The sequence below is a fragment of the Pseudorasbora parva genome, chromosome 16 (genome assembly GCF_024679245.1).
Source record: "Pseudorasbora parva isolate DD20220531a chromosome 16, ASM2467924v1, whole genome shotgun sequence".
Lineage (NCBI taxonomy): Eukaryota > Metazoa > Chordata > Actinopteri > Cypriniformes > Gobionidae > Pseudorasbora > Pseudorasbora parva.
Window position 1 is genome coordinate 26,450,405 of NC_090187.1, and position 23,812 is coordinate 26,474,216.

The window sequence follows — 23,812 nt, forward strand, 5'->3', positions numbered from 1 at the left end:
ATTTTTTGCTAGACAAACACAAACATAGAGTTATGATTTATTGTGCAGAACAACTTAGCCAAACCCATTAAATAAAAAACTTTTAGAAAAGTTGTGCTATAATTGTCACCAGTCATAGAGAACAAAAAGTGTGTTAGGCCTACATGGACATTGCTGATTCAGGAACTGCATGAATCGATAAATGAGATCTCCTCTCCTCTCACATGACTATGTGTGTCTTTAATTGTGTGTTTGTCAGCATAATACAGCTCTGAACGAGTCACTGAGCGCTTGAAGGTGTGTGTGTGTGTGTGTTTTAACTAGGACATAAACCTCAGTGAGTATATGAGTCAGTAGAGCAGCAGAAATGATCACTCACACACACATTACAAGACAGAGAGAGCTTACAGCATCACTTACAGCAATAGAGACTATTCCTCCTCCATCTAGCCTCTTACACACTCTGACCACAGACCACATCAATGCTCTCGCCATATACAGCCATTCCATACGATCTTCTTCACAGGCCGTGTATGTTAGTGTGTGTGTGTGTGTGTGTTTAATAAAGGGCTCTCCTGGGAATGATGATCTATTTAAGAGGAAACATTATCTAAGAGAGGTCTTAAAGGAATAGATCACTCAAAAAAGAAAATTGTGTCATCATTTCACCCACCCGTGTTGTTCTACGATTCTGCAGCACTCAAAAGAAGACATTAAATGTAAAATTCTGTTAGACAGAATTGACAGTTGGACTTTTTGGATAAACTATTCCTTAAACATTCTCTTTATTTCTATTGGTTACTCTCAGAGTCATCAAGCTGTTTTCCCATGCTGTGTGTTAGAGGAATGCTTTCATGAAGCACCGTTGGCTATTTCTGTATGAGAGAACATCTTTAGTCAGTCAAGCATTCTTGGGATTCTGGAGAAACTGGAGCAATTTCGAGTTTGTTGATAAAAGAACTAGTGAAGGAGCATTCTGGGCCACACACACATCTGCAGTTTATTAAATTGAAATGGATCTGTGAATGGACTTCAGGTGTTCCTGGATATGATAGACCCCCCTGAGATAAAACACACACACAAACACACACACACACACACACACACACATAGTGTTTCCATGTTTTATGGGGACTTTCCATAGGCGTAATGGATTTTATACTGTACAAACCGTATTTTCTAAATGTAACACACACACACACACACACACACACACACACACACACACACACACATAGTGTTTCCATGTTTTATGGGGACTTTCCATAGGCGTAATGGATTTTATACTGTACAAACCGTATTTTCTAAATGTAACACACACACACACACACACACACACACACACACACACACACACACACACACACACACACACACACACACACACACACACACACACACACACACACACACATAGTGTTTCCATGTTTTATGGGGACTTTCCATAGGCGTAATGGATTTTATACTGTACAAACCGTATTTTCTATCCCCTACACTGCCCCTGCCCCTAAACCTACCCATCACAGGAAACATTCTGCATTTTTACTTTCTCAAAAAACTCCTTCCAAGGACAAGGATTTTGGATATTGCCATCTTACACTCTAAAAAATGCTGGGTTAAAAACAACCCAAGTTGGGTTGAAAATGCACCAACCCAACAATTGGGTTGTTTTAACCCAATGGTTGAGTTGTTTTAACCCAGTGGTTGGGTTAAATGTTGCTTAAGACAACCCAATTGCTGGGTTGATGCATTTTCAACCCAACTTGGGTTGTTTTTAACCCAGCATTTTTTAGAGTGTAGTGGGGACGTTTTGTCCCCATGACGTAGGGATTACCAGCCCACACACACACACACACACACACACACACACACACACTCTGCAACTGTTTTTATTTCACCAGAAACACTCTATTGCGTCATTCAACACCTACTGAGCCTCCTACCTATACGGTCTGTTTCACGAGCAGAAATGTAATGCCTCATTTTGACAATATAACTCATAGAAATGTCAAATATTAAAACATTTAATCAATTTCTGCAAAAGAAATATGGAAAAACATCTAATGGATGATCAGTATTAAAGGTCCTGTTCTTCACGATTCCATCTTTCAAACTTTAGTTAGTTTGTAAAGTTGCTGTTAGAGCATAAATAATACCTGTAAAATTATAAAGCTCAAAGTTCAATGCCCTTGAAGTTCCCTTTCAAAGCCTACAGCGAACGGCCGGTTTGGACTACAGCAGGAAGTGCAGGGATGTAATGACGTCACTAGAACCGTTTGTTGACTAACCCTCCGCCCACAAGAACATGCAAAATATGGGGAGTGGTCTTGTTGCTCTCCCACATGGAGAAGAGCGCGCGTTCAGCGCTTGCATCTCCCCATTATGGTAAGAGGCGGGACCTTTTCGGGCAAAGTACGTTAAGCTGCTGTCCAATCACAACACGGGAAGCGCTGGCCCAATCAGAATTCGTTACATATTTCTGAAGGGACTTCATAGAACAAGGAAATCATCAAGCCGTTTTTAAAACAGAGGAAACAGCGGTGTACAGATAAGTAAATTGTGTGAAAAATACTGTTTTTTACATGCGAAACATGAACTCATGTTATATTGCACACTGTAAACATAATCAAAGCTTCGAAAACACGTGAAGAATGGGACCTTTAAAGGTGGGGTAAGTGCTTTCTTGTAACCATTGTTGATATTTCAAATCACAAAAAAAAAAAAAAAACGCCCCTTCCCCAAAAGGGTCTCGCCCCTATTCCCTATTTTGTTAGCTCCGCCCCACACATACGTAACCCTGGCAACGACTTCGGCAGAATCTCAATGTTACTAATCCAGGTTGAATATTCAATGAAAAGTCCAACTAATGACATATTACAATTATGACCGGATTAGGGCTATATAGATCATGAAAAGAGGAAACAAACATATTTATAGTCTCTTACTTGTCAGACACAGTTTGTGAGCGGAAAAAAAACGCTTGAAACATGAACGGGTAAAAGCCACCATATGTTAGTTCTCGGTCATTTGAATAATAATTTGCACTGAGCGTGCTCTTCTCACCATCATTAATCAAGCGGCAACCTCCCGCAATCTTGAAGCAAATACGGAATTAATGTTAACTGTAATTCCTTAACTGGCCACTAGGGTCCAGAAGGGAGCACAATCTTATTGAGCCCCATGTTAAAATTCTCAACTTTACAGCAGAAAAAAACATGTTTACAGCCTGGTACAAATTGTGGTTTTGGCTAATTTTGATTTTCATGACAACTGTGAGGGGGGTGATTTTTTTATAACTCATTCGTTTATGTTATATAAAGCCTTAAAGTTCTGCATAATTAAGGGCGTGGTTACAAGTGGATAGCCATTTATCTGCCGTCTATAATCATTGCGTCACCTCAGCTCCGCGCACATCCCGCCTTTTTGCCCATTTTCTGTTATCCGGGAGTGACACGCGATGACTCGCTCACAAGATGGCAACGCCCAGCTCACCCCTACTTTAAGCTTCAGAACGGCTTATCGGAATCCTATGGGTGACGTCACGGATACTACGTCCATATTTTTTTACAGTCTATGTCATTAATAGACACACCCCTTACCTGCTGATTGGCTACAAGTTTGTTGGGCTCGGCCCGGGTCCGTTTTGTAAAACTACATACCATACCCCTAAAATACCATTTACCCCACCTTTAAAATGCTGATGTGACAGATATTTTCATGTTATGCCTTCATGATAAATGGTCAATATTAAAATTGTATACTATTTTGTGTACATAAATAAAAACAGTAAGACAAAACAACCATTTTATATGCCACAAGGGAATTTAGGCCTTGCAACATAAACATAGCAGCATTATACCTAAAACTAAAACTACTGAATTTATTTTCAGCAACTGAAATAAAGCTGAAAGAAAGAAAATATAAATAGCTAGATCAAAAACTTAAATGGAAATTAGAAATGTTACTTTGCAGAAATAAATATGTTTAATCTGAAGTGCTAAAATGTACTATATATTTATAGCTAAATATAAATATTACAAAAATACTAATAAACATGACAACATCTAACACTTGTAAATACTGTAATATTCAGATGAGATGTTAAAGATTATATTTACCACTGTGAATATCTACCTAAACCATCTCTTCCAATAACCAATATCAATAAGTTGTGCTTTCTATATGCTTTTGAGCTTTCATTTCAGTGACTGCTGTCTTAGAAGCTGGAACCGAGATACTGTGTGACACTGAACCTCCTTGAACAAGATAGAGCTTCATAAATTTAATCTCACACATGCACATAGTCATGAGTACATCATTGTGTGCCACTGTCATAGTAGACTAATTGGGCAGTTTCCACATATCTGTTTCTCTCCCACTCATTTATAATTAAACAAGTGTAAATCAATCACTTTGACCGGGCTGCTGCATAAATGCCCATCTCAACAGTTTCTCAAAGCTGTGATTGGTATGTTCAGGTCAGGTGGCAGAACTGAGCCCCGATTGGCTGAATCTCTGATTGGATGTGTTGTGCAGGCACTGCAGACACAATGAACTTCATGACCCATCACATACAGTAGGCTAACCAATACACAGAATATCAAACAGAAAGAGAGGAAATAAGTGGGACAGCTGCCCTTGACTACCCTTGATATCACTTTCTCAAACAGGAAGAAACGATATCCTTTCACACACAATTAAAGTCAATGGTCAATGGAATTGTAGTTTGAACCCATTTTTTAATTGATCAGTTTTGCATCAATTAAAGTGGTAACTCATAAAGTAGCAGAGTGGAAACGGGCCTGAGTGTGAGCTTGCTAAAACACTACCTAAAAGTTTTTACATATCAGAGCAGATCTGAATAGCTATATGTACAGAAAATGTTGGGTTAGTAATTAATAAATTTGTTCAGAAAAGATGCATTCAACTGATAAAAAAGGACATTAAAGACATTTATAATATTGCAAAAGATTTCTATTTATGCTCTCTTCTTTCTATTGAGCAAAGAATCCTGAAAAAATGTATCACAGTTAAAAATATTAAAACGTTTTTTAAACATTCATAATAACTAGAAATGTTTCTTGATCAGTAAATCAGCAAATTAAAATGATATCTGAAGAATCATGTGACACAAGACAAGAGTAATGATGCTGAAAAATCAGCTTTGCATCACATAAATACATTTTAAAATATATTCACATAGAAAATATTATAATAAATGTACACTGTAAAACTACACTGTATTTAAAAAGTATGGTTGCCGTAAAATTGATTTAATTTTATATACACTGTAAAAAATTATTTAGAAAAAAAGTTGGTTGCCTTAAAATTTTGAGTTCATTGAAATTAAAACTTTGAGTTAATACAATGAACATGTTTTGAGATTCGACAACCTTTATTAAAATATTATTAAAAGATTTTTCAAGCATATTGGGTAACTGTGTGTGTTTTAAATCTGATGATTTATCAATTTTGTGGTTTGTGGTATATGTGGTTCATATACAATAATATTTTGAGTTTCTATGTATTAAACAAATTTCCTTCTTTGTATCAACTCAAATTTTGAATTTCAATAAACTCAAAATTTTAGGGCAACCAGGTTACTTACCTTTTTTAAATAAACCAACAAAAAACATTTTTTTTTTTTTTGTTGTTGTTGCAAATTTCAAATTTTTACAATATATATATTTAGGGCTGTGCGATATTGAAGAAAAATGCGATATGCAACCTTGTTAAATAATGCAATATTCGATATGTGATATGATATTGCTATTAGTGTGTAAAATCTCTTTAAACTATATATTAAAAAAATATTTAAAAACTGAGAATGATACCATTTATTTGTCTCACATTCTTTTGAATGTGAGACATTCTTTCTCACAAATTTGTCACATATCTGACAATACAATTTTAACATCAATGTAAGCAAACAAAAAATGTAATGCAAATATTTAAATGACAAAAACTCTTTGCTTGACTTTAATATATAGTTATATCAACTAAAACTTAACATCAAGAACATTCAGGTAAACAAAGACTCCTGAACTAGGGGTGGACGACTTCTGCGCACGTTTCGATGTGTGTGTCAGACAGCGCAAGACTGCAAGGAGTTGTTTTGCAATTTGGGTATCCTTCCAAAATGTTTAGACACACACATCTCTCTTCAATCCCTTTTCCTATTTACTTTTCAAATACTAATATATCAGCATCTCAGCCTCCTCTTGACGCCCTGATGTCACCGTTAGTCACATGTATCACCATAGTAACAGAATGTGGCTGCAGGTGCATTTATCTCTCAATTCCTGACTGGCACTAAATCAAATCTCATCTCAGCGCACCTGTCTTGTTCCTGGAAGCTGCATAAGTCAGCTCTGGAATTCCTCTGAGCCAAAAGATCCTATCAGTTTGAGAACAACTGCTTCAGACTGAAGCAGATACTTACAATAGATTCATGTCTAAAGAACAAGTAATATCCTTTGGTTATGTTTTCAAAAATACTCCTTATTTCCTCAGTGTGCAGTATGTATATTGTGCGCAGTATGCAAGTTTTCTGAGTGAAATCCCCTAATGGTCTTCTATATTTGCCAAATATGCAGCATAGAATGGAGAACACTGTGCTGGGTATAATGTATCCCACAATGCAACATGCTCAATTTTGAACATATCTGATTACACATTCTCATTCACACAATATGAGGTCATTTGACAACAATATAGCTGTTAAAAATGTTCTTCCAGCAAAAATACTGTATTCTGAACACAGTCTATGTGAAATCTTTAACCACACAAACACAATGCCGAAACATTAACTGATGTCATTCACGTTTTCTGACTGTGTTTATGATGTGCATTACTGACAGCCATTAAAGGTTCTTCAGTTTAGGATTAATCTGAGTATGAGTGTGTTTGCATGAATATTAAAACAGCCCTAATGATGCTCAAACAGGTTATAGGTCACAGAGGATGACGCAGGAGTTTCTGACTGTAATTGGGAAAATGTTCTGGACTATGCTGGTTTTCATATCTGAATATGACAACTCATGAAGGCTCAGGGCAGAGTTCGGTTAAAGTGTTTATTATTTTAACAGGAAGTTCGTTAAGAATCTCTTCCTCTGTTGCCCACCAACACAATGTGTCCAGCTGAGACACATTAAATTCATGTTAAGACAGTTTGATGATGAATTGTTTATCACAGTTTCACAAAAATATTAAGAACAACTGTTTAACATTAAAACCATGATCAGAAATGTTTCCCGAGGAGCAAATCAGCATATCATGATCATGTGACACTGAAGACGAGTAATGATGCTGAAAATTCAGCTTTCCATCACAGGAATAAATTACATTTTAAAATACAATTAAAAAGAAAACAGTAATTTTAAATTGTAGTGGTTTTAATGCATGTTAAACTACCAGTAATAAATAAATGCAGCCACACACACATCATTTTCCATTTCCATTTAAAATCTTAATTAGAATCATTATTTGGAACATTCTTAATGAATAAGCTTCCGTGTACCAATGAAACAAACAAACTTCTCATAAATTATTATGCCATTCAAATGTTTATTCTTAGAGCTATATTTCTAAAAACCATTAGTGATAATGAAATACATACTGGCAAAATGCTATTTAATTAATGTGAAAATAAATCCGGGAAAAAAAAATGTGAGAGAATCATTTTCTGTTCGCTTTAACTGTAGTTAATTGGCATAGAGACTTGATTTCATCCACAGCACCATTATCCCGAAGAGACTACATACATAATCAAAAACAATATATCAGCCATCTCATGCTCTCATATCTGTGTTCAACCCAGAAAATCTAGGGATTCCCTCGTCTCAGTGTGCGTGATCTGGCCTTGTGGGTAATATACACTAATCACATCCATTTGACTGTAATCCCACCAGATTACAAACATGCACACACACACACAGGGAAATCCCACGATTAGAGAACTGCTGGATTGAGCCCAAATTAATCTGTGTCGGTTCACTAAATCAGTAATGCATGAAGAGAAGGCTATTTCTATTAATCACAATTTATATCTGAATATTAATGGAAGCGTGTTTGTGAATTAAACTCTCTCAAATATGTTGCCTATATTCTGATCTCTTATATTTGATTCTGTGTTCATCTCTAAGGGACTCCGTTCAGTAGTATGGGAAATAATATTCACATTGGACAAAAACAAAAAAATGATCTCAACTGTTGCTCCTACATAGCAATGAGCTTTAATGTAGTGAAATTATAGAAAGAAACCAAACAGAATACCTTATCAACTGCATAGCAATGCCCTGGAAACCATCCAAAAAATCTTAACAACTACATAGCAACACCCTGGAAACCAGCCGAAACATCTTAACAACTACATAGCAACACCCTGGAAACCAGCCAAAAAATCTTAGCAACTACATAGCAACACCCTGGAAACCAGCCAAAACACCTTATCAACTGCATAGCAATGCCCTGACAGCCAATCAAAACAAGTTATCAACAGCATATTTATCCCCCTGGCAACCATTCAAAAAAACTTGCAAACAACCAGAAGAATTTAGCAGCTGCATAACAAGTCCCTGCCAAAAAAACACAAAAAAACAACCCAAGTTAGGTTGAAAATGGACAAACCCAGTGATTGGGTTGCTTTAACCCAACGGTTGGGTTAATGTTTGCTTAAAACAACCCAATTGCTGGGCTTGTCCATTTTCAACACAACTTGGGTTGTTTTTAACCCAGTTAAAACATCTCAAAATATACTGAACATTTCTCCTCAGATTCTTCCAAGAAGACCAAATGATCGGATCAATACTATACACATTCATTTTATAAATCTACACTCTTACGATATGCCAAAGTCTTATTTTATTCTTCCTTAAATATTATACATATTGTAAGATGATGCTTTAGATAAAACATAATTAAGAACGGCTGTAAATCTCCTAAGATGTGAAAGAGCAATAACATTTCCCTCTGGAAAACCTGTTCGACTTGCATATTCATTTCATCACCTTTTTTGGGTAATACCCATTTTCAGCATCTGTCTCACTCTCACCAATTTGCATTTTTGAATCAAAACAAACTGCTTAATTTTTTTGCAGTTGCACTCTCCCACACACTCCCAAGCAGCATCTGCAGCCTAAATGACTGAAATTATAAGGCCCTCAATCATACGATCAGCCCGTCAGCAGCAACGCCACACACATATACGTACTCTGATCAGCATGATAACACAAACTCAAAATGAAAGCCTGAAATAACCACCAAAGAATGTGCAGAGATTAACATGCATTATGTTCTGGGAAAATACCATAGTGGATAAATACAGCTGTGGCGTATCAGTGTGTGTGTTTGGTTGCGTCTGATGTGATGTTTAGAGAATTCCAGTTTGGAATGAGAAAAGGCCGAACAGCTCCAGAAGGCTCTTAAATTTTCCCTTTCTGACATCACAAGGATCCCAGAACAGCACGGCCCATTTACCTGCTCCGCAGCTGGGAAACAAACTGATGGATTGTGGACCGAAGGGACAAACGGACTGAGGAGAATGGATGCAAGCCACCCAGACCTGTGCTCTCTACAGAGTTTGAAGTGGAAGAGTCCACTCATCAGCAGCTGGAGGGGTGGCGTGTTGCCATCAAACAGGAGAAAATGGTATTTCCCTCAAATTCAGGCCATGTCAGTTAAAAAGATGGCCACACTGAAATACACACATTCAGACTACATCTAAGAAAAGGGAAATTCCTCCCATGGTTCTCAGCACAAATCCCTCTTACAGTTTTGTTATTGCTAAATAAAATGAGTTAAGATGAAATTAACTTAACTAAAATAAACTATATTGCCAACATTTTTGGGACGTCTGCCTTTATATAAACATAAACTTTGATGACATCCCATTCTTAAACCGTAGTGTTTAATGTGGAGTTGGCCCATCCTTTCCAGCTATAACAGCTTCAACTCTTCTTCCACAAGGTTTGGGAGAGTGTTCATGGGAATGTTTGAGCCTTCTTCTAGAAGCACATTTGTGACATCTGGCACTGATGTTGGACGAGAAGGGATCCCCGCTCTAATTCATCCCAAAGGTGTTCTATCGGGTTGAGGTCAGGACTCAAGTTCCTCCACACTAAACTCGCTCATCCATGTCTTTATGGACTTTGCTTTGTGCACTGGTGCGCGGTCATGTTGGAACAAGAAGGGGGCCATCCTCAAACTGTTCCCACAAAGTTGGGAGCATGAAATTGCCCAAAATGGCTTGGTTTGCTGAAGCAATTAAGGAGTTCCTTTTACTTTAGTACTTCCTTTTACTCCGTTTAAACATTCTTTCACAAATGTTTGTAGAAGGAGTCTGCATGCCTAGGTGCTTGATTTTATACACCCAAGGCCATGGAAGTGTTTGGAACACCTGAACTCAAATGATTTGGAGGGGTGTCCCAATATGTTTGGCAATATAGTGTAAGATTAAAGGGATAATTCACCCAAAAATGACAATTCTGTCATGGAACAGAATCCCTCAAATTGTTCCAACCCTGTATGGATTTCGTTCTTCTGCTGAATACAAAAGAAGATATTTAGAAAAATGTCGGAAACCAAGCAGTTGACGGACCCTAGTGACTTCCATATTATGGACAAAAAAAATACTGTGGAAGCCATTGGTGCCTGACATTATTCAAAATATCTTCCTAATATTATAATAGTAAATAAATAAAAGTAAAACAACACTGGCTTGTGGTACTACCATGGTACTGAATGATTATTCATATAACACGGAATTTACATGGTACTTCCAATACCATGGAGTAGATCGGAATAAAGTGGTAAAAAAAAATTAAACAATGGAAGTTAATTCGTGTACCAAGGTATTTGTTAAGTAATGCAAGGAACTTCAATGGTCGTACCATAATATCTTTAAATGTACCTCAATAAAGTAATAAGAATATTTCTGCACTACAGTACTATCGGATACTATCACTGTAGTATTTTTTTTTTTTTGCAACAAACAACCACTTTTGCACCCTAGCATCATGGCGGCTAGTTTCCACGATTAAATGTAAACTATTACATTTTCTATTAACCTGTCCTTTTATTATCTATACACTGTAAATCAAAATACGTGAGTCAGTAAAAGTGAGGACATCAGTTGTCCATAAATCAGAGCAGAATGTAAAAACACAACCAAAGTTTACTATGCTGAGAACTAAACTAATCTCGGTCTGGAGTCTTCGGTCTCGCTCATAATCACTCTTTCTCTCACACACCCTCTGAGAGACACACGATTAGAAGCTTAAATGGAACAAAAGCAGCTCTATGGATGTGTATAACGTCGCAGGAGAGAAAGGATAATGCCTTCACTGAGCCTGACTGGCTGTGCTGGGGTTTAAAACGGAGAGAGAGGGAGAGAGAGAGTGAGGGAGAGAGAGAGAGAGAAAGAGAAAGAGAGAGAGAGAGAGAGAGAGAGAGAGAGAGAGAGAGAGAGAGAGAGAGAGATTTTTTTTTTTTTGATTTTTAGAACACCTTTATTTTACGATACACCGAAACAAAATGTTCACCAACAACTTACATTAAATTAAGAAAATTAAGTCTCCATTAACAATTTCACATAAACTCCCTTTAAAACACCAAATTAATGTAAACTTTGTAAGATCATCCATTGCTTTATAATAGTTAAAATCTATTAATATTCTTGATTTCACAGAATTTTTAAAAACTGTTACTAAACTATTACAAGCACCTTGATCAATCTTCTCTTTTCGTGTCATATAAATTGCCATTTTTGCATGTCCTAAAATAAAATTAAACATTTGACATTTATACTTACAGCTCTGGGAGTATTTAAAACCACAAATAAAAGTTTTCAAAGAAAAATCTTCATTAAAACCTTTAAAAAACGTTTTTAAAACTAAAAACAAAGAATCCAGTCTAAAACACTGCATAAAAGCATGAAAAACCGTTTCTCGTTGCAAGCAGAAAGGACAATTCTGATCAACTTCAGGGTTAATAACAGAAATAAAAGCATTAACAGCAACAGCCCCGTACAACAATCTCCACTGCAAATCTCCAATTCTCTTAGATAATGGTGACTTATACAATACTCTCCATTCAGGTCTTTCATCAGCCTCTAAACCAAGAACTTCACGCCATGGTGTGTCAATTCTTTCATCTAAAACTGCTTTGTTAAAAATTTTCACACAAGTCTTGTAACATTCCTTCCCAGAGGTACAAACTTTTCCCAATACAGTCAATTCTTTGATTTTTAGAAAAGTGCATGTACAGTCACCCGCTGATGGAAATAAAAACAAGTTTGGAAAGGGATCATTACAGTCCGGGTGAATTAGACCCACAGAGAAGTCCATTAACAATCTTCGTTCATCCTCAGACAGGGCTAGCCTCAGTTTGTCCAGTGCTCTGGCAACCACACGTGTCGATCTCATCCCCAGCTGTTCAGTCATACAGTCCACATCTTTAAAATCAACTCCTGCGATCTCATGCACATGTCCAATGGTGAACACTCTAGCATCCAGCAGGGTTTCTTCTGTCATGGAGTAAGCCGGATCTCCAGTAAGGTCCAAACGGGAGCCGAATATCAAAGGCTCTTGCAGCAGCCAGTACAAAGAATTTGTAGTTCTTTTCTTCGCTTTAAACGAAATCCAGACTTTAAAAAGATTCTTGTAAAAAACAGGAAATTTACAGAGTTTTTGCTTTGGAAGATGCATCCAAAATAAAGTTTTGTCCAGGTCAAGTCCTTCGAACTCTCTCAATAAAGAGAAAGCCACAGTCTTCCAATTGGCGTCCTCCGATCCTTTTAAAAGTCTTTGTATGAACTGAATTCTAAAAGCAGCGATCCGGCTTTGTAAATGGACCAGTCCGTGTCCTCCTTCCTCTTTGGACAGGTACAGCACATGTTTCGGTACCCAGTGCAATTTGTCCCAGAAGAAGTCTATTAGAATTGACTGAATCTTTGATAACAATTCTGCTGGGGGATCCACACAGATCAAGCGGTGCCAGAGAGCAGAGGCAATTACATTATTAATAATCAATATTCGCCCCTTGTATGACAATTTGGGAAGCACAAATGTCCATTTCTGTAGACGTCCTTTAACCTTTTCAATTGTGTCTTCGAAATTTTTCTTGACAGCATCCTCATTACCTAGAAAGACCCCCAAATATTTAAAAGCATCTCTGGTCCATTTCAGACCTCCCGGGAGCACAGGTTCACCACATGACCACCTCCCTACAATTATGGCTTCACTTTTTTGCCAATTTACTTTAGCAGAAGATACTTTCTTAAACTCTTCTAACAAATAAAACATTGTATTAATGTCGTTTTGACTTTTAATTAAAATCACAACATCATCAGCATACGCTGATAATTTGACAGTGTTGGAAGTATTCGGCAAACTCACACCTGACAGTTTAATTCTCAGTATGTTCAGAAAAGGTTCTATGGCTAACGTATACAACATGCCAGAAAGAGCACATCCTTGCCGAACCCCCCTTAAAACCTTAAAAGGAGAGCATAAGTCACCATTTATTTTCAAAATACTCTCAACGTCACAGTATAAGACTTTTATCATAGCAATAAAATTAGAATTAAAACCAAAAGCTTTAAGAACACTCCACAAATAGCTGTGCTCAACTCGATCGAAGGCTTTTTCTTGGTCTATTGAAATTAGACCAAAATCTGAAAAAGACTTTCCATTATCTAAAATGTCTCTAATAAAAGAAATGTTATCTGAGATTCTCCTGCCTGGCACACAATATGTCTGATCAGGATGGATAATCTGGTTTAAAACATCTCCTAATCTATTTGCCAATACTTTTGAGAGTATTTTGTAGTCATTGCACAGCAAACTCACAGGCCTCCAGTTCTTTATTTCAGTTAAATCTCCTTTCTTGGGAAGTAAGGTAATGACTGCTCTACGGCAGCTTTGTGGCAACTGTCCATCAGTAAAACTCTGATTAAAAACTTCTAAAAGATCTGGTCCCACTTCTGCCCAAAAACACTTATAGAAATCTATTGAGATTCCATCAATTCCTGGCGCTTTCCCATTCTCTATACTATTAAGAGCTCTCTTTACTTCTTCCATGGATAATGCTTTATTAAAACCAACATTAGATTCCTTAGAAACCTGTGGCAAATTTTGGAGAAAAACATTTTCAGAATCTAGCAATTCACTTCTAAACAAATCTTTATAAAACTTCACCGCTCTCTTCCGAATCTCTACAGGATCGAGCAAAGTGGCCCCTGTTTCAGATCGCAGGGCATGAATATATCTGTTTTGTCCGTTCTTTTTTTCCATGCTAAAGAAGAATTTTGATGGAGCATCCATAGACTCAATGTTCTGAAACCGGGATCTGATTATCGCACCCTGTGTATTGAGATCTAATAATTCTTTCAGGGAAGCTTTCTTTCTTTTAAAAGACTCTACATAATTTACAGTTTTTGAAAACTCACATAACTCTTGAAGTTTCTCCAAATCTTCTTCGAGTTTTCTTGTCATTAGTTTCTTATCTCTTGTAACGTTGAGAGTATATTGTTGACAGAGCTGTTTAATTTGCACTTTTACAAACTCCCACCATTGCTGTAAGTTTTTAAAAGAAGATTTCATAGAACGTGCATTTGACCAAAAAAAATTAAAAACATCATTAAAACGTTTATCACTTAATAGTGTGTTGTTAAAATGCCAGTAAGCACTTTTTGGCTTTACACAATTAATAAAAAAAACACATTTTACTAGACTGTGATCCGAGATTCCAACTGGACTAATCAAACAATCCTTAAAAAAATTGAGTTGATGCCTAAAACCATAAAATCTATCTAGTCTTGCCATGGATAAACGATTTTCAAAAGCATGAACCCAGGTATACTGTCTTTGATTATGATGGAAATTCCTCCATATGTCTATGATATCATGAGACCTCGTAAGCTGAATTAACCGTTTACGTGATGGCATATGTGGCTCAACGTGGTTTCTGTCTAAAACACCTTCAGTACAATTAAAATCTCCTCCTAAAAATAAAAAACTCTCAGACTCACAGTCTTTCAAAGTGTTGCACAGAGCGTTTAAAAAGAGCATACGTTCAATTGCTGTGTTCGGTACATAAACACAAATAAAAACAAAAGAAAAATTGTTTTCATAAAAAGCATTAACTTTTAAAAGTCTGCCTTTGATTATCTCCTCAACATTAAAAGAAGTGGGAATAAAACTTTTTGAAAACAGTATAGCAACTCCACCGCTCATTGAGGAAGAATGACTTAAAATTGATAAACCATCAAACTCTGATGCCCAATCTGAAGCGTTTGATAAATCACTGTGGGTTTCTTGTAAAAATAAAACATCCAAATTCTTTTGAGTCGTTAATTCAAATAGTTGTGCTCTTTTCCTACTCTCTCTTGCTCCATTAATATTTAAGGAGGCAAGGTGTATTACTCCCATTAGTAGGAAAAGTAGCAACTCCCATCTCAACCAAGACAACAAACCCAAAAGAGAAAAAACAGCTTTAAACGTTCTGACTAGTCTCACTAAATTCTGCTTGAGCATTTAATCTGGTAAAAATCTTCCTTAACCGATAAACCTCTTGATCAGTGAACTGATTCTCACTTTTGAAAGATTTTGCTTTTTCAATAAATTGCCTTAAATCAGGAAAGAACGCCTCAATTTTGACTCTCCTTGTATTTTTTGTGACTTTTAAGAAGTGTTTGATTTCATCCACACTATAGTCTCGGCTGGAGAAGCCGCTCGGTGGTAAACTGCCTGTGAGACTGCATTCAGACATTGCACTGTCACTCTCTGTGTCGGTTTGACTCACTTCCTGAACATCCATTTTTTTTATCTGTTTACCGACGTGACGTTTCTTGGATTTTCTTTTTTGAGGTGCTTTAAAGGAATAATCTTCCATTTCAAACCCTGAGGCCTCAGCCTCCAAACTCATCTCAAACTGTTTACTAGCTTCTTCTAGGCCATTGTCTTCCTCAGACTCAATCTGTTGAACTATTGTTTCCTCTCCATTTTCTTTATCAGCAACAATAGTTAAAATTTCACTTTCAACTGTTGTTTTCTCATTTTTTCCAATTCTAGAAGGCACACAAACACTAGGTCCCGGCCTTCCCTCATCCACAACAGGAGTCACATTTTGCAGATTTTCAGCCCCTAAACCTTCTGCCACTGTCTCATCAGCCTCACCGGTCTTATCTTTTCTAGGACAGTCACGCGCAAGGTGTCCATTTTCACCACAACCAAAACATTTCATTGTGTTTGTTGTTGCAAAGATAACGTAATTGAAATCCTCAAAGTTAAAATTTAACTTTAAGTCCAAATCCTCGACATTATCTTTCAACACCATGTACACATAGCGTCTGAAAGACACCACATGTTTCAGCTGCGCAGATTTCCCCCCGATGGGGATCATCTTTATTGTGGAGACCAGTCTACCGTATCTAGACAACATTTCTATTAACACCTCGTTTTTAATGAAGGGTGGCACGTTAGATAGGGTTACCTTTTTCGACGGTGTGGAAAGAGGAAGCACTTGTGTAAAAAAGCCACGTATTTCCACGCCGGTCTCCACCAACTGATTCGCCAGATCAATCGTTTTAACAAACACAACAACCGCTCCGTTCATTCGCGATGCCGACAATACGTTCTCACATCCAATTAAAGAACCAACAGCTAAGACACATTCTTCAACCGCTAGAACAGAATCAATCTTTACCGCATGCCTTCTTGTTAAAAACGCAAGATTGTGCGCACCTGGAGTCGCCATACTCCCAGTACAAACACTGGGAGCAGAGAGCCCCGTAAAACTATTCTAAACAACCACCTAACTAAAAACAATAAATACCAGATAAGTACATAAATAAATAGATAAATAAATAGAGATAGAAATAGAAGAAAGAGGGAAAGATAGTAAGTTAAACACTTGTACCTTACACACTCAAACGCCCCGCGCTCACCGCCACTCACGCTCACTCCACACATGCGCACAAACACACGAGAGAGAGAGAGAGAGAGAGAGAGAGAGAGAGAGAGAGAGAGAGAGAGAGAGAGAGAGAGAGAGAGAGAGAGAGAGAGAGAGAGAGAGAGAGAGAGAGAGAGAGACTTGTTTTTCGGGCTTGTAGAATGAAAGGAAAAGGGGAGAGGGGGGTGAAGGGGTCTCCCAAGGAAATACCTGCTGGATCAAACACTGCTGCCTGCAAGGAAATTGAATGTGCTTATAGATGTGGAAAGAATGCATTAGGAAGTCCCTCCTCGTCTCCTGAATGTGCCATGTATGTTCATCACATTTACAACCTATGCTAAAGCCATTATCGTCACAATGTAAGTGTTTGTGCGTGTGATTTTATAGACAATAACACCATGAATTACACTGCAGACACAGAAAACACCCTCTGGCCAAACTCAAAGGTCATTTTGGGTGGTCTCCGTGAGATTACCTCATAGGTTATACAGGGCTGATGTTTCTCTTTGTAATCTTGAGATTCAAATGGTCATTTCTATGATCGAGTCACTTGGATTTCTATTTGCATGTATAGCTCTTGAATGAATGCATACTTTTAATGTAAATATTTTATATTGATATTTAAATATTAAAATCAGAACACTTTTTGTTATGTTTGTCAGATGTATTCTTTCTAATTGTTTTACAGTGTTTGATTACTATATATTATAATTGCATTCATATTGTACTCCAAAGTACTTATCATGGCTATAAAATAACAAGGGCCAGGCACTGTGAGAAACGTCTGTCTGGTTTGTTCATTTCTGTATAGGATCTGTTACTATAGCAGCGGCCTGTCATATCTCATCCCTGGAGCTGACAAACACTTTAGCTATCATTTATTCAGGTATGTCACAGCGAGATGGAAAACTCTGAGATTTGTCTGCTTCAGTCTGGTATGGTCTGGTCTGTCCTGTTCACACAGTAGGAAGGTAGAGGAGAGAGACACAACCTGAATACTGATCTCTCTCCTTCACACACTCACATACAGATAGAGATGGAACGGTAGACTCCTGTGGAGAGCGGTTTTCATGACCGTGAGACAGTGGGTGACTCAAGCCCTTAGAAACCATCATAGCAACGCTAATGCGCTTTATAGCGTACACAATGTCCTGAGTAATGAATTTAAACAGGATGATAAAACCTTTAGAGTTTTACACTTTCTGAGCAAAATGTTAGTAGTGCTTGCCCGTGCAAAACTCGCCAGTATGATTGCAGGGTGTTGCTATGCAGTTATTAAGGAGCTGTGGGTCAGATGAGCGCATCCCCACAAGTTATTCTGGTCACTGGATATGGTTAGGTCTTCCATTCACCAATTTTATTGTCTACAAGGCGAAATTCTCAGTCGGATTTAAGGTATTGTTCATGTCTGTACAAACCAACAGTCCTAGGCGAGTTACACATGAAAGTCAAATCACTATCCCTAAGTATGAGCTATAGCTATAGTGATTTAAGCAATAAAATGTTTTATATAAAAATATAAATAAAATAATTTTTATAAAAGAATAATGAATACAATTTTATTTAGAATATCAATTAATATTTATTTTATATATATTCATAATTGCATTATTTCATTATATATATATATATATATATATATATATATATATATATATATATATATATATATATATATATATATAATATTAATTAAATAATTTAAAGAACAAAATATAGACACGCACACATGCGCACACACATACATATATATTAGTTTTGCAAAATTAATTTATAAAAAAAGCAAGTCAGATTTAAGGTGTCATTCATGTTTGCACAAACAAACAGTGTGAGCAAGTGTGAAAAGTGTTTAAGTATAACCAATATTAATATTGATACAATTAAATATTTGACATAAAATATAAGTAATTTTATAAAAAATATTAAAAATACATATACATTAATAAAATATATTTAATAAAAATGTATTTAATATATAAATACATAAAGCATAAGTATGAATTCAATACATGTATTAAATATATCTAGTTATACAAAATGTTTAGTAATTAAAAACTAAAATAAAACATTTGCTCCTTCACTCTTTAGTCTCTTAAGGAGGTGATGGTAATCATCACAGATTATTGCCATACTGAAAGTGACCAAGCACACCAGCCTGCTGTTCATACCTGATAGACGGCACGGACCAGGATGTCAGGGGCTCTGAGATGCGTAAGCCTTAATCTTCTGAGGGCGGCCGAGGTCACATCCCATAATGCACTGTGTCTCACACACACACTCTCTCCCAGACTCATGAGCATCGCCTCCATGATGACAAACACACAGGTACACAGGTGTGTGGTCAAATAATCCCTTCTCAGCACAGGTGTGTGGGAGAACAGGTCCCCAGGTAATGCTGTTCTCCTTTTTGTGTTCTCCTCTTTCATTTTCTCATCCCTTCTTCCTTTAATCCTTAAAAATGCCCCATGGGAGACTGAGATTGTGACTTCTGTGTGACTCAGATCTCGTCTTAGAAATGAATTCGGTCTCACTGGTCTCTCTCTCCACTGCAGGACAAATTCCCAGAATAACAGCTCTTGGTTCGCCCAACACAAACATTCCCACATATAGAGCACTATTAGTCCCTCTCTCTCTTTCTCTGTCGTTCTCTCCCTCCTTCTCTCTCCCTCTCCCCTACTTGTTTGTTTGTTTTAAAGCAACAGTCCCAGAGCAGGGAATTGAGGGGTTTTAAGCTTGCACGATGCTCTGAGACGCCCATCTAGGGCAGAGCAAGGGACAGTCGTCCCTCCCCACAGGACGGATCCTGCTTGAGTTCATCGACCCCGTGCCACTGAAAAGATACTTGATATGTGTGTCTCAGCTTTCCCATTAAGGTAGAACAGCAGACAGAATAACTCATAGGAGTTGAAAACTCATTTTTTCCAACAAATTTAAACAGTTAGGATGATGTCCAGATTCCAACGTTTTAGAATGGGACATGTCGTTTGTGCAAATGTTCTCAGGACACTGTGTGCCCTATTCAGATCCAGTCACTAAACTACAGACTGACCGACAAACATTTACCTTCCAAACCCCTCCCACAACCCAAAAAATAGTTAAAAAAACTATAAGCAGAGCACTGAAAGGGGGGCATCTAAAATAATAAAAAGGGTCAATGAAGTAAAGCAAAGCAGAGCTAGATTCCTCATGGTATGGAAAGTTTGTAGGTTAATGTGCCTAATAAGCCAATCAAAATGTGACTTTGAAAAACAGAATAGTCCAGATGAGAGGGCAGGATAGTCCAGATGAGAGGGCAGGATAGACCAGGTGAGGGGGGCAGGACAGTCCAGGTGAGGGGGCAGAATAATCCTGGTGAGGGGGCATGATAGTTCTTGTGAGGGGGCAGAATAGACCGGGTGAGGGGCCAGGATAGTCCAGGTAAGGGAGGCAGGACAGTCCGGGTGAGGGGGCAGGATAGTCCAGATGAGATTGACAGGATAGTCTGGGTGAGGGGACAGGATAGTCCGAGTAAGGTTGCCAGGATAGTCCGGGTGAGGTTGTCAGGATAGTCTAGGTAAGGGGGCAGGATAGGCCAGATAAGGTTGGCAGGATAGTCTGGGTGAGTGGGGGCAAGATAGCCCAGATGAGGTTGGCAGGATAGTATGGGTGAGGGGGGGCAAGATAGTCCAGATGAGGTTGGCAGGATAGTCCAGATGAGGGGGCAGGATAATTCAGGGTCAAATGAGACTAAGATTGTGGTCAGTGTATTAATTACTTTATTCATGGTTATACACATTGAATAATACATTGAATAAATGCCTTATTAAATATGTAAATATTTTTTAGCCATAAAAAAATCTTTCTGTTGCTTTTCACTAACTCTTGCACTCGGACGAAACATGAAACACCAGATACAATGATTAACATTCCCTCTTATTTTAGCACTGCACATTTCTCTTTCTGTAATAAAACAGAAAGCCTTGGTCAATACATAACAACAGTATAAGCAAACTCTCTGAACTTGATTTAAATCACCTCCTGTCTTAAAAGAGATTCATGGGATTGATGCTGGGGTGGCATATAATTCAACTTGCACACATCAATATCTATGATGAAGAAAAACAATGCCTGGCTAGATCAAAATGGGAATAACATTTAAAAATCAGTATTGGCAAATTGGTTTGGGAAACTGGGAATTACATTTAAAAATAGTTTCAGCTAAAATGCCACACAAAAATATTGTAACAAAACTTGGTATTAGCCACCAATGTAACCGAAACTAAATAAAATACATACATTTTAGTTTACTATGATTTTACATCAACAATAACTGTGGCATTTTGAAGTTTTAGATAGCATAGTGATTTATAAGGCTATACAAAGACTAATTGACATTTCTGTGGTGCAGGGAGAGAAATGCACTTGTTGGATTTATAATGGTAAAATCATATGATTACAGAGAGTGCAATGACGCTGTGTGACACCAAACCTCATTCACTGACAGCTGGAGTCTAATGAATGAGCACAGAAGCACATGCACTTCTATTAGTCTGCATGCTGCGGTACTGAAGGGCAAATACAGGCCTATAGAACCAGGACAGCGGGGTAAAGAATTACAATAACTCATTCATGCTACTGTTCTGCCATTATGTGGCTCAATGCACATTGATTTGTGCACAATAAACCCGATGAGAAGAGTGATAGTATTACTGTAATGCATAAATGTAAGAGTATTCATGGAGGTGCATGCGGGAGAGAGAAACAGAATTCCTTAGAACCGTCTCAATAGCTTTGACTGAATGTTTAATAGCCTGTTGCAAAATGCAGATGTTTCTCCTTAAATTCTCTTTACAATGTGAAAAAATAAAAAAATAATAAAAAAACATCCTTTGAGAAAACACGTGATTTTTGTCTAAAATGGTCAAATATGTGTTTCTTGGTAATGGTGCAAAAAAAAAGCATACCAATATTCCAGATTTGTGTGATGTTGTAAAACTTGCACATGAAAGTCATGAGGGCATAAAAACAAACCAAACACATGTCCAAAAATAAAGCAGCACGATGTCTTTAATTGTGAAACATGTAGCGTCCTTTGTTTCCTGCTGTGTTCAGAATTCATGTTCCTTGAATCTTTTGACTTTATGAGTCACCAGGTGCTTCATCCTGAGGGGTGAGAATGTAATTCTCCATCATTTAGATATGTGAACGTGTGTGAGCGGCTATTGTGTGGAGGAAGGGGATCAAATATTTACAAATGGAGCTAATTCTGAAACTTGTGTGTGTGTACGCAGTCTATCTTCTGAAACCCAGGGAAATGCTGTGGTATTCAGTGATTTTACACAATACTCTCACCTACACACACACACACGCGCACACACACACACACACACACACACACACACACACACACACACACACACACACACACACACACACACACACACACACACACACACACACACACACACACACACACACACACACAAAAGACAAGAAAACACACACACACACACACACACACACACACACACACACACAAAAGACAAGAAACCATATAACACAGATGAGTCAACCATGTGCTGGTCCCACAAACCCAATCTGTCTATTTAGACCTGAAGGAAACAAGAAATGTAGGTCAAAATAAATGTGAAGGGAAGCACAAATATCTGATACACAAACCTCTGAAAATCAGTGTCAAATATTTGTATAGCATCACTGAACACACTCAAATATACAGACTTAGGCTATACAACTAAAGACAAATTTTGTAAGTGATATCTTCAGGAAAACCAAGAATAATGTCCCAGGCCCTAAAATTAGTTATTTAAAGCAGAATATCAATTAATTAATTAAACATCTTAATTTAGTATTTATGTACAATATATATATATATATATATATATATATATATATATATATATATATATATATATATATATATATATATATATTCTTACAAATGTTTTATTTGTGTTATGCATCTTCCAGTGCTGTACAATTACTTGTAAACTTCCAGTTCAAGTGCATTACCGTACAATTTGTTTTTAGCTTTTTTCCAAAACGAGATTCGAAATTAACGTCTAAGCTAATCAGAAGCAGCCCACAGATGCAATACATTCACAAATTCTCCTTCTCTTTCATACCGACACACGCACGCGCACGCGCACGCGCACACGCACACGCACACACACACACACACACACACACACACACACACACACACACAAAAGAACCTCAGGCATCTTCAGTACCATGTGACAGAAGTAAAAAAAAAGAGAAATAGAGTTGTAAAAGAGAGGGAGAGGGAGGGAGAGACTTGCTATCCCAGGGCACCAAAGCTGTTTGAAGTTTATGTGCACTTGCATATATGTATGTGAGAGTGCACATGCGCGCACTGACCTACTTCATTCTCCATATAGGCTAATAAGTGTTTGCTCCTGAATCTTTCTGAGAGTATAAATATTTATGAGGATTATAATATAATAGTGCAAACCCACAAGAGCGTAGAGGAGGCGGCCGCACACACACATACACACAGTAGAGTCAGTAGAATTAAGCCTGGTATAGCTCCAATCCAAGGCCACCAGCAGAAAGCACATGCATTTCCTCCCTGAACACCCAGGCACACCATTACACACCCCCAGAATGACATGAATAGACTATTGAGAGAGAAAGATGAGTCAAAATGTGTGTGTGGTTGTGTATAATACTCTATGACAGGCCTGTTCCAGTGCATGTGAAATGATCCATTCTCTACTCTTATTTTTAGCACAAAGCTCTGTACTTGTTCATGTCTAAGGAACATTTGGGACATTTTGGGGGGTGATGCATCCTGTTTTGGGGGACAAATGTGACCCCAGCTGACCCTGGGACCATGCACGGGTGTTTCTGGGAACAGAACATG

General features: G+C 37.6%; 1 protein-coding gene across 11 annotated transcripts in view; it reads right to left on the minus strand.

Annotated features, from left to right (window-relative positions):
- frmd4a (FERM domain containing 4A) overlaps nucleotides 1-23,812 on the minus strand; it is a 199,341-nt gene that overhangs the window by 73,109 nt on the left and 102,420 nt on the right. For 2 of the 11 annotated variants that reach the window (XM_067420088.1, XM_067420093.1), the window contains exon 1: nucleotides 19,098-19,577. The exons of 5 other annotated variants lie outside the window; for them this stretch is intronic. In XM_067420088.1, coding sequence (XP_067276189.1) covers nucleotides 19,098-19,535 — 438 coding nt within the window. In that variant the 5' untranslated portion in view covers nucleotides 19,536-19,577. Of the gene's footprint in view, nucleotides 1-19,097; nucleotides 19,588-23,812 lie in introns of those variants that run through there. 4 more of the 11 variants (XM_067420089.1, XM_067420091.1, XM_067420090.1 and 1 more) reach the window with 4 other exon arrangements.